Source organism: Scyliorhinus torazame, chromosome 10 (genome assembly GCF_047496885.1).
Source record: "Scyliorhinus torazame isolate Kashiwa2021f chromosome 10, sScyTor2.1, whole genome shotgun sequence".
Classification (NCBI taxonomy): Eukaryota; Metazoa; Chordata; class Chondrichthyes; order Carcharhiniformes; family Scyliorhinidae; genus Scyliorhinus; species Scyliorhinus torazame.
In genome coordinates this window covers 84,328,007-84,342,787 of record NC_092716.1, presented here as the reverse complement: position 1 = coordinate 84,342,787, position 14,781 = coordinate 84,328,007, and the positions used below count along the sequence as shown (strand labels likewise).

The 14,781-nt window shown below is 45.2% G+C and overlaps 1 protein-coding gene across 3 annotated transcripts in view; it reads left to right on the top strand.

Moving 5' to 3' along the window:
- The window catches only part of ranbp10 (RAN binding protein 10), a 217,261-nt gene that overhangs the window by 131,116 nt on the left and 71,364 nt on the right, over positions 1–14,781 (top strand). For 2 of the 3 annotated variants that reach the window (XM_072518331.1, XM_072518332.1), the window contains exon 4: positions 1,490–1,657. In XM_072518331.1, the coding sequence (XP_072374432.1) occupies positions 1,490–1,657 (168 nt within the window). The remainder of the gene's footprint in view (positions 1–1,489; positions 1,658–14,781) is intronic. The other variant, XM_072518333.1, reaches the window with a different exon arrangement.

The window sequence follows — 14,781 nt, the reverse complement described above, 5'->3', positions numbered from 1 at the left end:
TAAATAAACCACACCCACTGGTTCTCCCTGGTCAACTCTACGAGTTGCATCTTCAAAGAATTCTACTAGATTTGTCAAGCATGATTTCCTTTTTGTAAATCCATGCTGACTTTGTTTGATTATACCATTGCTTTCCGAATGCTGTGCTATGAAATCCTTGATAATGGATTCTAGCAACTTCGTAGGCTCACTGGTCTATTGGTCCCTGTTTGCTCTCTGCCTCCCTTTTTGAATAGCGGGGTTATATTAGCTACCCTCTAATCTGTAGGAACCATCCCAAGGTCCAAATAAGTTTGCAAAACAACCACCAATGGATCTGCTATTTCTAGGACCACTAGTACTCTGGGATGAAGATTATCAGGCCCTGGAGATTTATCTGCCTTCAATCCCATTAATTTCCCCAAAACCATTTCTCTACTAATACAATTTCCTCACTGGAACTTGTGTTTCTCCGAAACTTCTGGTACATTATTCAACTCTTCCTTTGTGAAGATAGAAACTTTTGCAGTCAGTTTTTATGCTCTCCGCTAGCTTACTTTCATATTGTATTTTCCCCTTCTTAATCTCCTTCTAATCTTGTGCCAAATAGGGATAAACAACTTTTGGAGTTCACCTATTCATTCCTTGAATGCCTGCCATTGCCTGTCCACCATCCTTCCTTTCAGTAATCTTTCCCAGTCCATCACAGCCAATGCATACCTCATACCATCATAGTTACCTTTATTGAGATTCAGTACCCTGGTAAAACATAGTTTGATAACAGCATCTAACTTTGTAAAAGAATTAATGTAAATACTAATTTTTGGTTTGTAATCCATTCCGTTGGGGAGCCCTACACTTCTGAAATCAGTAACTCTAAACTGACCGCTTTGTACTGTGCAGCTTTCATGAATACCTTTGGCGAGGTCACTCTTTTCCCACTTGAGGTCAAATACATTAGCAGGAGGTAGAAAAAACGATTGCTGTATTGCTAAGAAAAGCTGTGGCTGCCATTTCCCTTTCAGTGGCTTATTGCTGCCTTAGCAGCTGTAGAATTGTATTTTATAGAGACTACCATGGAGAATTCCATCTACATTTCTAAATTTAAGATGTAAAAATAAGTCTGCCTTCTCTCTCTCTCTCTCTCTCTCTCTCTCTCTATCTCTCCCCGCCCCCCAAAGTATTTGAATTGCAGATTGACCATAACGGAATGTAACGCTTATCAGCTTAATTTCCTTAGTGTCTACAAAGAAACAATGGTTATTCCATACAGGCACACTGCTGAGAAATCCAACCAAGCGGGCACAAATTTGGTGGAGCAATGGCCTGACACCTGAGCCAGATTTAGCTTCAACTTTGGTCCTTCAGTTTGTTCTTGGAAATGAGAGGTCACTCTTGCTTGCTTCTTTGAATAAAGTGCCCTTAAGAGGCCGCAATATTTTTACCTGAGCACATTGTTTAAATGGGAACAAATTTAAACTCTACCTTTTCTCCATTCCATGTTTTGCAGGGTGGGACAAGCATTCATATGGTTACCATGGAGACGATGGACATTCTTTCTGCTCTTCAGGTACAGGACAACCATACGGTCCCACTTTCACCACTGGAGATGTAATTGGGTGCTGTGTTAACCTCATAAATAACACCTGCTTCTACACAAAGAATGGCCACAGCCTCGGTAAGCCATTACCTACCACTTGCAAGCCTGTTGGAATGAAATGTGATTAAGGAACTCAATCACATAGGGTTTACTTTACAATTCAAAACAAGTTGGAGATTGAATATTTTTGCAAATCATGCTGCATTTTCTCTTCAATTCTCTTTGCAGTAAACATGTCTTTTTAACTTGAGTGAAAAATGCAAGTGTCTACTTATTGAATCCTTCACTGCTTTCTAATACAAGGTGTAATACAATGAGTATATCCAATGGTTCAGTGATTTAAGTGACTGGAAAATGTCTGATCAGAACTAAATTGGCTAATCTCAACCTAGATAGGGATGGCACAGGGGCAGCATGGTACAGTGGTTAGCACTGCAACCTGCAGTGCCAGTGACCCGTAGTTCAATTCCGGCCTGTGGAGTTTGCACTTTCTCCTCATGGTCTAAGTAGGTTTCCTCCGAATGCTCCGATTTTCCTCCCACACTCCAAGATGTGCAGGTTAGGTGGATTGGCCATGTTAAAAACAATGCCCTTTAGTGTCCAAAAGATTAGGTGTGGTTACTCTGCTACAGGGATAGGGTGGGGATTGGGCCTAGGTAGGTTGCCCTTTCCAAGGGTCTGTGCAGACTTGATGGCCGAATGGCCTCCTCCTGCAGGGATTCTATGATTCTATGAGAGTGACAATAGTACAGATGGTCTCTGTACAATCTGGGTTGAAGGGGGAAGAGGAGAAAGTCTGCTGCAGGTCCATGCTCATGCTGGCCATCCCGTTGCATCTTGTGTGTCTCTTTCTATAAATTGCCATTGTACAGATAGAATCTAATGACGTTGACAACTTTGCACAGTCAAATAGCCTGCCATTTTTTCCCATTATTCTTTCATGGGATGTGGGTGTCACTGGGAAGGCCAACATCTGTTGCTCATCCTTATTGTTCTTGAACTAAGTGACTTGCTGGGACATAACAGGGAGCAATAAAGAGTCAACCATGTTGCTGTGGATCTGGAGTCACATGTAAACCAGACTAAGTAAAGATGGCAGATTCCCTTCCCTAAAGAACAATTAGTGAACCAGATGGGTTTTTGCAGCAATCGGTAATGATTTCATGGTCATCATTACTGAGACTTGCTGCTTTTTATTCCAGGTTTATTAAAGGAATTCAAACTCTACCAGTTGTCATGGTAGGATTTGAACCCATGTCCCCAGAATGAGCCTCTGGATTACTAGTCCAGTGATATTCCCACTTCTCCCCAATGAGCCAATACCCCTTGTGTAAGTTCATGCATGAAAGGTGGGCAGTTGGGCAAGGGACTGGTGGATTGATATCATTGCTGTCAGAAGTGGGGAGGTGGAGGGGGATTGGCAGAATGTTTTTGAAAGTAAGTATTGGCAGTGCTTTCATTTGCCTGGCAGATCATTTTGGCCAGCCAAAGTTAGAATGCTTTTTGAATGTTACCCAAGTATTTTGAGATAACATGAGCCTTCCTGTCCATGGAGGAAGGAACATCTACCTACTCTGCCACCTATGCCAGAAACACATCTCCACTGGACCATAGATTGGCAGTAGAATTGCTCCTTCTACATGTGGGAGTGTAGCAGGCAGAAATCAGCAGTCATTTACACTGGAAATCCTGCCAATCAATAAATCATGCTCTACAATCCCCACAACCCCATCTAACCTGCACACCCCCTGGCCATTAAGGGCAATTTAGCATGACCAATCCACCTAATTTGCACATCTCTGGATTGTGGGAGGAAACCAGAGCACCAGGAGAAAATCCACGCAGACACGGGGAGAATGTGTAAACTCCACACAGTCACCCGAGGCCGAAATTGAATCTGGGTCCCTTGCGTTGTGAGGCAGCAGTGCCAACCACTGTGCCACCATACATACCCTTAATTGTATTTTTTACAAATTCATTACATGTATGTTAGACAGGAGGAAGATTCGGTTCAGTTCTCATGTTGATTTAGAAGTTCCAAATAACCTGGCAGTGGAGACTAATGCAGTGTCTGGTCCTGTAGATTTTGTTTGCTGTGTGCTGATTAATGGGGCTGATTTACTCGAGCCAGGATTAGGCTCCGTTGTATTTGAACCTCTTAGCTGAAGCTGATTGGTACCTGAATGGCTGAGTATTTGAACCAGATGCTTGTGTGGAGTATTTGTACAGCACATCAAGTCTTGATAGTTCAGATTCAGACTGTGTCCCATTCCAAAGCAAAGTCCGCACTTCAGGCCACAACACCACCTAAATTTACATAACACATCTCACATGTTAAGTGCCCTGAGCGTAATAAGGACTTATTGAATCAGATGACTTAAAGCTTGACCACAGAGGTTGGTTTTGAGGAACATCCTAAAAGGAGTGGGCAAGATGTTTGGGAAGGAATTCCAGAGCTCGGAGCCAAGGCACCTGAAAGCATAGCCAACAGTCATAGAAGAATTTAAAATCAGCGATGCACAAGAGACTAGAATTGAATGAGTGCAGCAATTCCAATGGCTCGTAGGGGTGGAATGAGCTGAAGTGATGGAGCAAGACCATGGAGGGTTTTGAAGATGAGGATTTTAAAACTGAGACATTTTCAGACTGGGAGTCAGTGAAGGGCAACAAGATTTGGAGTGATTTACAATATGGCCGACAGAAATTTGGATAAGTGTAAGCTTATGAAGGTTGGAAGACGGGAGACAGGCCAGGAGTAAATTGGATTAGTCAACTCTGAAGACATTGTTGAGGATGTCGAAAGCAGATGAGCTGAGGTAGAGTCTTAAGAGTTGAGCAGTGTTGCAAAGATATAAGTTCACAGTCTTGATAATGGTGCCAATATGTGGTTGAAAAATATTCACCTCACCATTTCCTCTCTCCAACCTCCCTTGTCCCCCACTCCAGTAGATTCACTAGTCCCACCATGCTAAAACTCTTAACACCTTTAAAGACTTACCTGCACACAGCAGTTGGTGCCATTAAAAAGGGGCATGGTCTTTCCACTACATTTGTTCACCACTCTCAGTGAATGGTTGCGCCAAGGAATTGCTGCTACAGGTCGGGTCAGGAAGAATCGGCTACAAGGATGGAAAAGGTAGGGCTATAATTCTTTTCAGCTGCAATCGCTCCAGCATCACCACTGACCGGAAGATCTAGTTCATATTTCCATTTCTGGAGAAAAGCACACCCAAAGGTCATCAATATAAGATCGTCACCAAGAAACCCAATATAGAATTCGGAAGAAACTTATTTACCCAAAGTGAAGAGAGAATGTGGAACTTGCCATCTCAGGGAGTGGTTGGGGCGAATAGCAGAGATGCATTTGCGGGGAGGCTAGAGAATGGAAAGTTGGGTTACACTGACTGATTTGGAAGAGGAAAGATGAATGAAAGCTCAAATGGAGCTTGAATGCCAATGGCAATCCGTTGGGTTGAATGACATGTCCCTGTGCTCTATGTCCTATGAAAACTCATCTTTGGGTCAAATACAAACACCGAGGTCTTACTTCGCTTAAGACAGGTGTTCGAGGTGGAAATGGTGGTAAAGAAACAAAATTAGTGTACTGAGCAAAAGACAAATGGCCTTCGTCTTCCAAGTATTTTTTTGGAGGAAAGCGCTGCACGTTCAGTATTTTATGTTGATCAAGTAGTATGGCAAATAAGGGACAGTGGAGGGGTTCAATTAATTGCTTGTAAGAGAGAGCTGAGTGGTGTTGGCATACATGCAAGAACTTGATCTTGTGTTTTTGGATGATATTGCCATGGGGTTACTTGTTGATTAGAAGGAGAAGCAGGAGCAAGAATAGATCCTTGGGGATTCCAGAAGTACCATTGGAAGTGATTCTCAGGCCACAATTCAATAGATAAGAATGGAACCAAGCAAGGAAATTGTGCCCAATTTAAGCATTGGATGAGAGACATTGGTTGAGGATGATTTGGTCATCTGTGTTGAAGGCTGAAGATTGGTCAAGAAGGATGAAGGGTAGTTTATCATGCTAGTGTCACAATGTATGTTATTGACTTTGACAAGGACTTTAATCAGACTATCAAAAGACTAGTTTGGAGTTATTTTCAATTGACCTTGGTGTTCCTGTTTACCAAGGAGACGAGCGATAGCATGTTGCCTCTCCAGGAACCAGCATCCCTTCATCAATCTGAATTTCTCGGTTTCTAATTAGGGTGGTAATATGCTATGAATTGTTTGCAAGCTCTAGTTTTAATGGAACAGATGTGAACAATAGCTGCATGATGTGTAAAGCAATTTGTTTATTAATGTGTCGACATAGACATGCTTGGTTGAGTCTAGGCAAGGTTTTTCAGGGGTGCATGACCAAAGGAGTTGAGGCATAGATCAGTGACAATCTAAAGAAATGCAAAAACGACTGAAGGGACTGTCCCTGTGTTCCTATCTTAACCTAGTAAGCTGCTCAAAAGCCTGAACAAAATATTTTTTCTTCACAAAATACAAGAAAATTATAGTGTAGAATTTGGGACAAGATGTCTTTTTCCTTTGTCTCATCTCCTCCCTTCTGATTCAGTGCACCATTTGGGTTTCCTTTTTGAATTTGGGCAATCTTTTGAAATTGACTGGCATGGCAGTGAGATTTCTTGCTGAAATATGTTTTTTATTATCATTGTACCCTATTCTAGTCACTGAACGTACTGTACTGAATCAATAACTGTTGAACACAACATTGTATCTGTTTAGCTTTTGCACAGCTCCATCTGGTGATTAGGATTGAATATTCAAGCACTCAGTTGGATTTTAGCAATTGCTTGAAACAATATTACAAGACGTTTAAAAATATTTGGGGGATCTTAATTTGTCTATCTCGAAAGATCCTTAATTTCAGCATCAAATAGTCCAGAAATTTCACTTCCATTACTTTTCCAGAAAGTCTATTCAATAAACATTTATTTGTGTAAAGAAGAATTTTTAACTCTTAAATTTGACATTTATTATTTTTGGGTCTGAATGCAAGGATGAAAATTTTAAAATTGAGGTGTATTAAATCAGGAGCCACTGTATGCTAATGAGCAGAGCGATGATGGTGAATGGGAATTGGTGTGAGCTAGGATACTATATCAGAATTTTGGGTGGTCACCAGTTTATTGAGGGAAGGAGGCCAGCCAGGAAATTATTGTAATAGTTAAATCCAGAGTAACAAAAGGAAAAATCCAGTGTTGGACAATATTACAGAGCTAGATTTAGGCATTCTCGATGATTGAGATTATGGGTTGAGAAGATTGGCTCATAGAGTCAAATAGGATGGCAAAATTGCAAACAATTTAGTTAAGTCGCAAGGCAGTAAATAGTCAGGGAGAGAAGAGAAGCCATTGCACAAGATTCTCTGGCTATGATTAGATAGTTAAGAATTGGATGAGGCGAGTGCAGTTTCACCTAGCTGTGCAACAGTGGGGAAACATTGAAGGAGAATGACGTGGTCTATCTACTGTGTTTAAAAACTTGCAGACATGTCGAGAAAGGTGGGGAGGGATAGTTTAGTGGAAATAGCATTGAAGTGGTAGAAGATTCTCATGAACGAAATGAGCCCAGAGCATCCATGAGGGGAGATGAGAGAAAAACTTGAGGAAGATCTAAGTCCATACGTGAATACCCATAAGGGTGGTGAAACATTTCTAATACTTAAGGATAGTCATTGTGGCGCCTTAACCGAGAGCAACTATTTCATTGTCTGCCATAAATTAGTTATCCTCGACTTCCGGGTGCGGCGATGACCAGCTGAGTCGCACGTTTCGGCAGCTCCCGGTGGAACGGACTTTTGGGCTCTTAATAAGAGCCCCAACGGCAATTTTAACGGCTAAAAGTACTGTGCGGTGAACCAGAAGGGAATCCCCCCTGGATACGGATGAAAAAAGGAGAGGAAGGTGGCCGGATTGCGGTGGATCCTTTAGAGCAGCGGCAAGGAAGGCAAGCAAAAACCAATATGGCGTCGGAAGGTGGCAGTTTAATATGGGGCCCTGAACAACACGAGTTTTTGAAATGCTGCGTGGAAGAACTCAAAAAGGAAATGAAGAAGGAGCTGTTGGCCCCGATATTACAGGCGATCGAAGGGCTAAAGGAGGAGCAAAAGACCCAGGAGCGGGAGCTTCGGGTCGTGAAGGCAAAGGCTGCCGAGAATGAGGACGACATACAGGGCCTGGTGGTGAAGACGGAGATGCACGAGGCACATCAGAAACGATGTGTGGAAAGGCTGGAGGTGCTGGAGAACAACGCGAGGAAGAACAACCTAAGGATTCTTGGTCTTCCTGAAGGTGCGGAGGGAGCGGATGTCGGGGCATATGTGAGCACGATGCTGCACTCGTTAATGGGAGCGGAGGCCCCGGCGGGTCCGCTGGAGGTGGAGGGAGCATACCGAGTGATGGCGCGAGGATCGAGAGCAGGAGAAATTCCTAGAGCCATAGGGGTGAGATTCCTCCGTTTTAAGGACAAAGAGATGGTCCTTAGATGGGCAAAGAAAACTCGGAGCAGTAAGTGGGAGAACGCGGTGATCCGCGTATACCAAGACTGGAGTGCGGAGGTGGCGAGAAGGAGGGCGAGCTTTAATCGGGCCAAGGCGGTGCTTCACAAAAAGAAGATAAAATTCGGAATGCTGCAACCGGCAAGACTGTGGGTCACATATCAAGGGAGGCACCACTACTTTGAGACGGCGGATGAGGCGTGGACTTTTATCGTGGAAGAAAAATTGGAATGAGCGGGTTATTTTAAAAAAAGGAACGTTTGAAACAAAGTGGTGGGGCGAGTATGGGGGGCGAAGAGGGGGGTAAAAAGGGGGGAAAGAGGAGTTTTATGTTATTAATCCTGCGATGTGGTAACTTTTCTCTCTCCCACAGGAGGTGGTGGGGGGAGGAAAGGAGGTGGAGGAGATGGGGCGTGGGCCAAGGGGGAAGCGCGGGCTCGGTTCCCGCGCGATGATAATCATGGCGGGAATAGGGAAGCAGGAAGGAGGGGGCGGCGCACAGTGCGAGCCGAGGTCACGGGGGGAAGCCGAGGTCGGCCAGAGTTTGCTGACTTCTGGGAGCAACATGGGGGGTGTAACTACGCTAGTGGGGGATCTAGCGGGGGGGGGGGGGGGGGGGTGGGAGGGGGGAATTATTGGGCTGCTGGGGAGAGGGGGGAGCTGGCATGGGGTGGGATGGGCGGGGGGGCACCGCCTGGGGGGACACAGTTGCGTGGGAACCGGGTGAGGAGCTGGAAAAAGATTATGGCCAATCGACGGGGGGGGGGGTAAAAAGCCCCCCAACCCGGCTGATCACGTGGAACGTGAGAGAGCTGAACGGGCCGATAAAGAGGGCACGGGTACTCGCACACCTTAAGAAACTTAAGGCAGACGTGGTTATGTTACAGGAAACGCACTTGAAACTGATAGACCAGGTGAGACTACGCAAAGGTTGGGTGGGGCAGGTGTTCCATTCGGGGCTAGATGCGGAAAACAGGGGGGTGGCTATATTAGTGGGGAAGCGGGTAATGTTTGAGGCAAAGACTATAGTGGGGATAGCGGGGGCAGATACGTGATGGTGAGTGGCAAACTACAGGGGGAGACGATGGTTTTGGTAAACGTATATGCCCCGAACTGGGATGATGCCAAATTTATGAGGCGTATGCTAGGACGCATTCCGGACCTAGAGGTGGGAAAGTTGGTAATGGGGGGAGATTTCAATACAGTGTTGGAACCAGGGCTGGACAGGTCGAGGTCCAGGACTGGAAGGAGGCCGGCAGCAGCCAAGGTGCTTAAAGATTTTATGGAGCAGATGGGAGGAGTAGACCCGTGGAGATTTAGCAGACCTAGGGGTAAGGAGTTTTCGTTTTTCTCCTATGTCCACAAAGTCTATTCGCGAATAGACTTTTTTGTTTTGGGAAGGGCGTTGATCCCGAAGGTGAGGGGAACGGAGTATACGGCTATAGCCATTTCGGATCACGCTCCACATTGGGTGGACTTGGAGATAGGGGAGGAAACAGAAGGGCGCCCACCCTGGAGAATGGACATGGGACTAATGGCAGATGAGGGGGGGGGTGTCTAAGGGTGAGGGGGTGCATTGAAAAGTACTTGGAACTCAATGATAATGGGGAGGTCCAGGTGGGAGTGGTCTGGGAGGCGCTGAAGGCAGTGGTTAGAGGGGAGCTGATATCAATAAGGGCACATAAAGGAAAGCAGGAGAATAGGGAACGGGAGCGGTTGCTGCAAGAACTTCTGAGGGTGGACAGGCAATATGCGGAGGCACCGGAGGAGGGACTGTACAGGGAAAGGCAAAGGCTACACGTAGAATTTGACTTGCTGACAACGGGTACTGTTCAACCCCCGGATGGGAGGGAGAGAATGATGGGCTTTCTGGACCGGCTGGAATATCCCAAGGTGGAGGAGCAGGAAAGGGTGGGACTGGGAGCACAGATTGAAATAGAGGAAGTAGTGAAAGGAATTAGGAGCATGCAGGCGGGGAAGGCTCCGGGACCGGATGGATTCCCAGTTGAATTTTACAGGAAATATGTGGACTTGCTCGCCCCGCTACTGATGAGGACCTTTAATGAGGTTTTGGAGATGAGTATGTTGGATGGGTGCAGCTGTTGTATAGGGCCCCAGTGGCGAGTGTGGTCATGAATGGACGGGGATCTGCATACTTTCGGCTCCATAGAGGGACGAGGCAGGGATGTCCTCTGTCCCCATTATTGTTTGCACTGGCGATTGACCCCCTGGCAATAGCATTGAGGGGTTCCAAGAAGTGGAGGGCAGTACTTAGAGGAGGAGAAGAACACCGATACCGGTATCTCTGTATGCAGATGATTTGTTGTTATATGTAGCGGACCCGGCGGAGGGGATGCCAGAGATAATGCGGACACTTCGGGAGTTTGGAGAATTCTCAGGATATAAACTGAACATGGGGAAAAGTGAGTTGTTTGTGGTGCATCCAGGGGAGCAGAGCAGAGAAATAGAGGACTTTCCGCTGAGGAAGGTAACAAGGGACTTTCGTTACTTGGGGATCCAGATAGCCAAGAATTGGGGTACATTGCATAGGTTAAATTTAACACGGTTGGTGGAACAAATGGAGGAGGACTTCAAGAGATGGGACATGGTATCCCTGTCACTGGCAGGGAGGGTGCAGGCGGTTAAAATGGTAGTCCTCCCGAGATTCCTCTTTGTGTTTCAGTGCCTCCCGGTGGTGATCACGAAGGCTTTTTTCAAAAGGATCGAAAAGAGTATCATGAGTTTTGTGTGGGCCGGGAAGACCCCGAGAGTGAGGAAGGGATTCTTACAGCGTAGTAGGGATGGGGGGGGGCTGGCACTACCGAGCCTAAGTGAGTACTACTGGGCCGCCAATATCTCAATGGTGAGTAAGTGGATGGGAGAAGAGGAGGGAGCGGCGTGGAAGAGATTGGAGAGGGCGTCCTGTAGGGGGACTAGCCTACAAGCTATGGTGACGGCCCCATTGCCGTTCTCACCGAAAAAATACACCACAAGCCCGGTGGTGGTGGCGACTTTGAAAATTTGGGGACAGTGGAGACGGCATAGGGGAAAGACGGGAGCCTTGGTGGGGTCCCCGATAAGAAATAACCATAGGTTTGCCCCGGGCAGAATGGATGGGGGATTTGGAATATGGCAAAGAGCAGGAGTAACGCAACTGAAAGACCTGTTTGTGGATGGGAAGTTCGCAAGTCTGGGAGCGCTGACCGAGAAATATGGGTTGCCCCAAGGGAATGCATTCCGGTATATGCAACTGAGGGCTTTTGCGAGGCAACAGGTGAGGGAATTCCCGCAGCTCCCGACGCATGAGGTGCAGGACAGAGTGATCTCAAAGACATGGGTGGGGGACGGTAAGGTGTCAGATATATATAGGGAAATGAGGGACGAGGGGGAGATTATGGTAGATGAGCTGAAAGGGAAATGGGAAGAAGAGCTGGGGGAGGAGATTGAGGAGGGGCTGTGGGCGGATGCCCTAAGTAGGGTAAACTCATCGTCCTCGTGTGCCAGGCTAAGCCTGATTCAATTTAAGGTGTTACACAGGGCGCATATGACTGGAGCACGGCTCAGTAAATTTTTTGGGGTAGAGGATAGGTGTGCGAGATGCTCGAGAAGCCCAGCGAATCACACCCACATGTCCAGCACTACAGGGGTTCTGGGTGGGGGTGACAAAGGTGCTTTCGAAAGTAGTGGGGGTCCAGGTCGAACCAAGCTGGGGGTTGGCTATATTTGGGGTTGCACAAGAGCCGGGAGTGCAGGAGGCGAGAGAGGCCGATGTTTTGGCCTTTGCGTCCCTAATAGCCCGGCGCAGGATACTGTTGATGTGGAAGGAAGCCAAGCCCCCGGGGGTGGAGACCTGGATAAATGACATGGCAGGGTTTATAAAGCTGGAACGGATTAAGTTCGTCCTAAGGGGATCGGCTCAAGGGTTCACCAGGCGGTGGCAACCGTTCGTCGAATACCTCACAGAAAGATAGAGGGAATGGAAAAGAAGAAGGCAGCACAGCCCAGGAGGGGGGCGGGGGGGGGGGGGGGGGGGCGGGGAGGAACCAGAAGGACTCTCAGGGTTGTTAATATATATGTATAATATGTATAGGTCGTTGCTATAAATAATTGTATATTGGACTGTTAAATCATATTTTTGGTGAGTGTTTATTTGAGACAAGGCAGTTGCCATTTAGTTTTAGTTTTCGTTATATATTATTTATTCTTTGTTTATAAAACAGGTCATTGTTATTTATACTGTTATATTATTGTGTAAAGGATACACAATGTACTGTGATGGTTGGCCAAAAATTTTCAATAAAATATTTTTAAAAAATAAAAATAAATTAGTTATCCTCCACAGTTATAATTGGTCAACCTCCTGCATTTCCTTTTGATAGGTCAGTAGTCCAGAGTTACATGGGAGGAATAGTCTTGTCTTCCTTGGAACATGTATAATAAGTTAGGTTGTAAAACTGTTAAAAAGGATGGCAACCACTTCAGCAAGCAGTACAGAAGAGAATGATTATTGTGTTAAATTATTGATTAGAGGATCATGTTGTTTCTCAGCACTTATTGCCCTTGGATACAGCCTCGCTGGCAGTGGTACAATTTATTAGCCCCATTCGCCAAACTAAGCACAGCTCTGAATTTCATCCATTGGAGCAGAATCAGAGAGTGTGACAAGTAGAAAGGAATAAGGAATCTATTGGCCTTGGCTACTGCAACTGGATGAACATGGGCATTGTAGTTGTTGGAATGGGTTGTTTACCCACCGTTTTGGGTGAGCAATTTCCAAATGCTTCACAAACCCGTGTTTCACAGGCTACCGACATGATGCTGATTTGTTCCGATTTTAAATGTCTATAATGGAAATGCTGTCAAACTGACTTTAATGAAGTCTTCGAAGACTGACACTTAATGAAAGAAGCTGGTTTAGAATAACTTCCAAATAGTGCAGTATTCTTTTAATCAGGAGCTTTGCTGATATACAACGGAGTTTGAGTGACAAACTCACCGGAATCCAATTTTTATAAATTAAGCTGTCACATTTATCACTCATAGAATACTTGTGTTTTTTTTAACTCGTTGTGATACTGATGTTAAAATTCAGCACATTTGAACAAATCTTTAAAGAGCTCTATGGCCCACAATAAGAACAGCAGCAGCATGCGTTTATATGACTAATATAATGTTTTCGATATTTATCATACTGAAGTCTGATAGGTAAAATAAATAATTTCTGTTATTAAATTTTTAAAATATCTTTGAAAGCTCTATGTGCAGTTACTGATATTATGTGGACGAATGCAGCAGCCACTTGTACAATATTGCTCAAACTGCAGTCAGGTAAATGACCAGATACTGTTTATGATAGGATTGGTTTATGGCAGCACGATGGCACAGTGGTTAGCATTGCTGCCTCACGGCGCCGAGGTCCTAGGTTCGATCTGGGTCACTGTCCATGTGGAGTTTGTACATTCTCCCCGTGTTTGCGTGGGTTTCGCCCCCACAACCCAAAGATGTGCAGGCTAGGTGGATTGGCCATGCTAAATTGGCCCATAATTGGAAAAAATGAATTGGGTACTCTAAATTTTAAAAAAATAAGAAAAGGATTGGTTTATAATAATAATAATCTTTATTATTATCACACGTAGGCTTACATTAACACTGCAATGAAGCTACTGTGAAAATCCCCTAGTCACCACACTCTGGCGCCTGTTCGGGTACACAGAGGGAGAAATCAGAATGTCCAAGTTACTAACTAGCACGTCTTTTGGGAATTGTGGGAGGAAACCGGATTACCAGGAGGAAACCCATGCAGACACTGGGAGAACGTGCAGACACGGGGAGAACGTGCAGACTCCGCACAGACAGTGACCCAAGCCGGGAATCGAATCTGGGACCCTTGTGCTGTGAAGCAACAGTGCTAACCACTGTGCTACCGTGCCACGGAGGAGTTGGGCGAGCAATGTTGCTCAGGATACTAGAAACCAGTTTATGAATAGTGCGTGTGCTATTTTAACGTCTATTTGTGCCACTGGAATAGAGAGTTAGAATCTCTGCTTCAGTGCATCGTTGTGGGGTCTGCGCCTAAGCCAAAGCAACACTGCTTCACTGTTGGATTGGAGCTTTGACTACCTCCTGAAATCCTAAAAGGGTACAGTTTGACCCTGGTGATCTTTATTTCATTAATTGATTTAATTTTCTTACCAAAGGATAGCTAGGAATATATTTTGCACCTCATTGCAACTCTTCACTTGAATGCATGCGAGGATGGCCATAGATGATGAACTACCTTCTCTATCTCCTCTCCATCAGCCAATCCACTTTTAGAAATTGCTGACCCCTATGGTGCCTCCTTCTATAGCAAGCACAAAATTTACAAGCTGTATGATGATGCCCCCATTTTGTTCAGGTTTTTCTAAAAAGAAACTTCATGATCAGTTGAGGGACCTATGGTTTTCAAGGTGGCTGGACCAGTTGAAGCATCTGTTTAAAAAAACACATTGGATGCTTGGCTTTGTAAATGGCGGCAGAAACAAAAGCAAGGAAGTTAAAGTGCTGATTAGGCCTCAGCTTGAGTATTGTCCACACTTTGGACAGGATGTTAAGGCGTTGGCAAGAGTGCAGAGGAGATTTACTAGAATAGAATTAGGAATATTGGAGTTAAGTTATATGAAGAGATTAGAGAAATTGG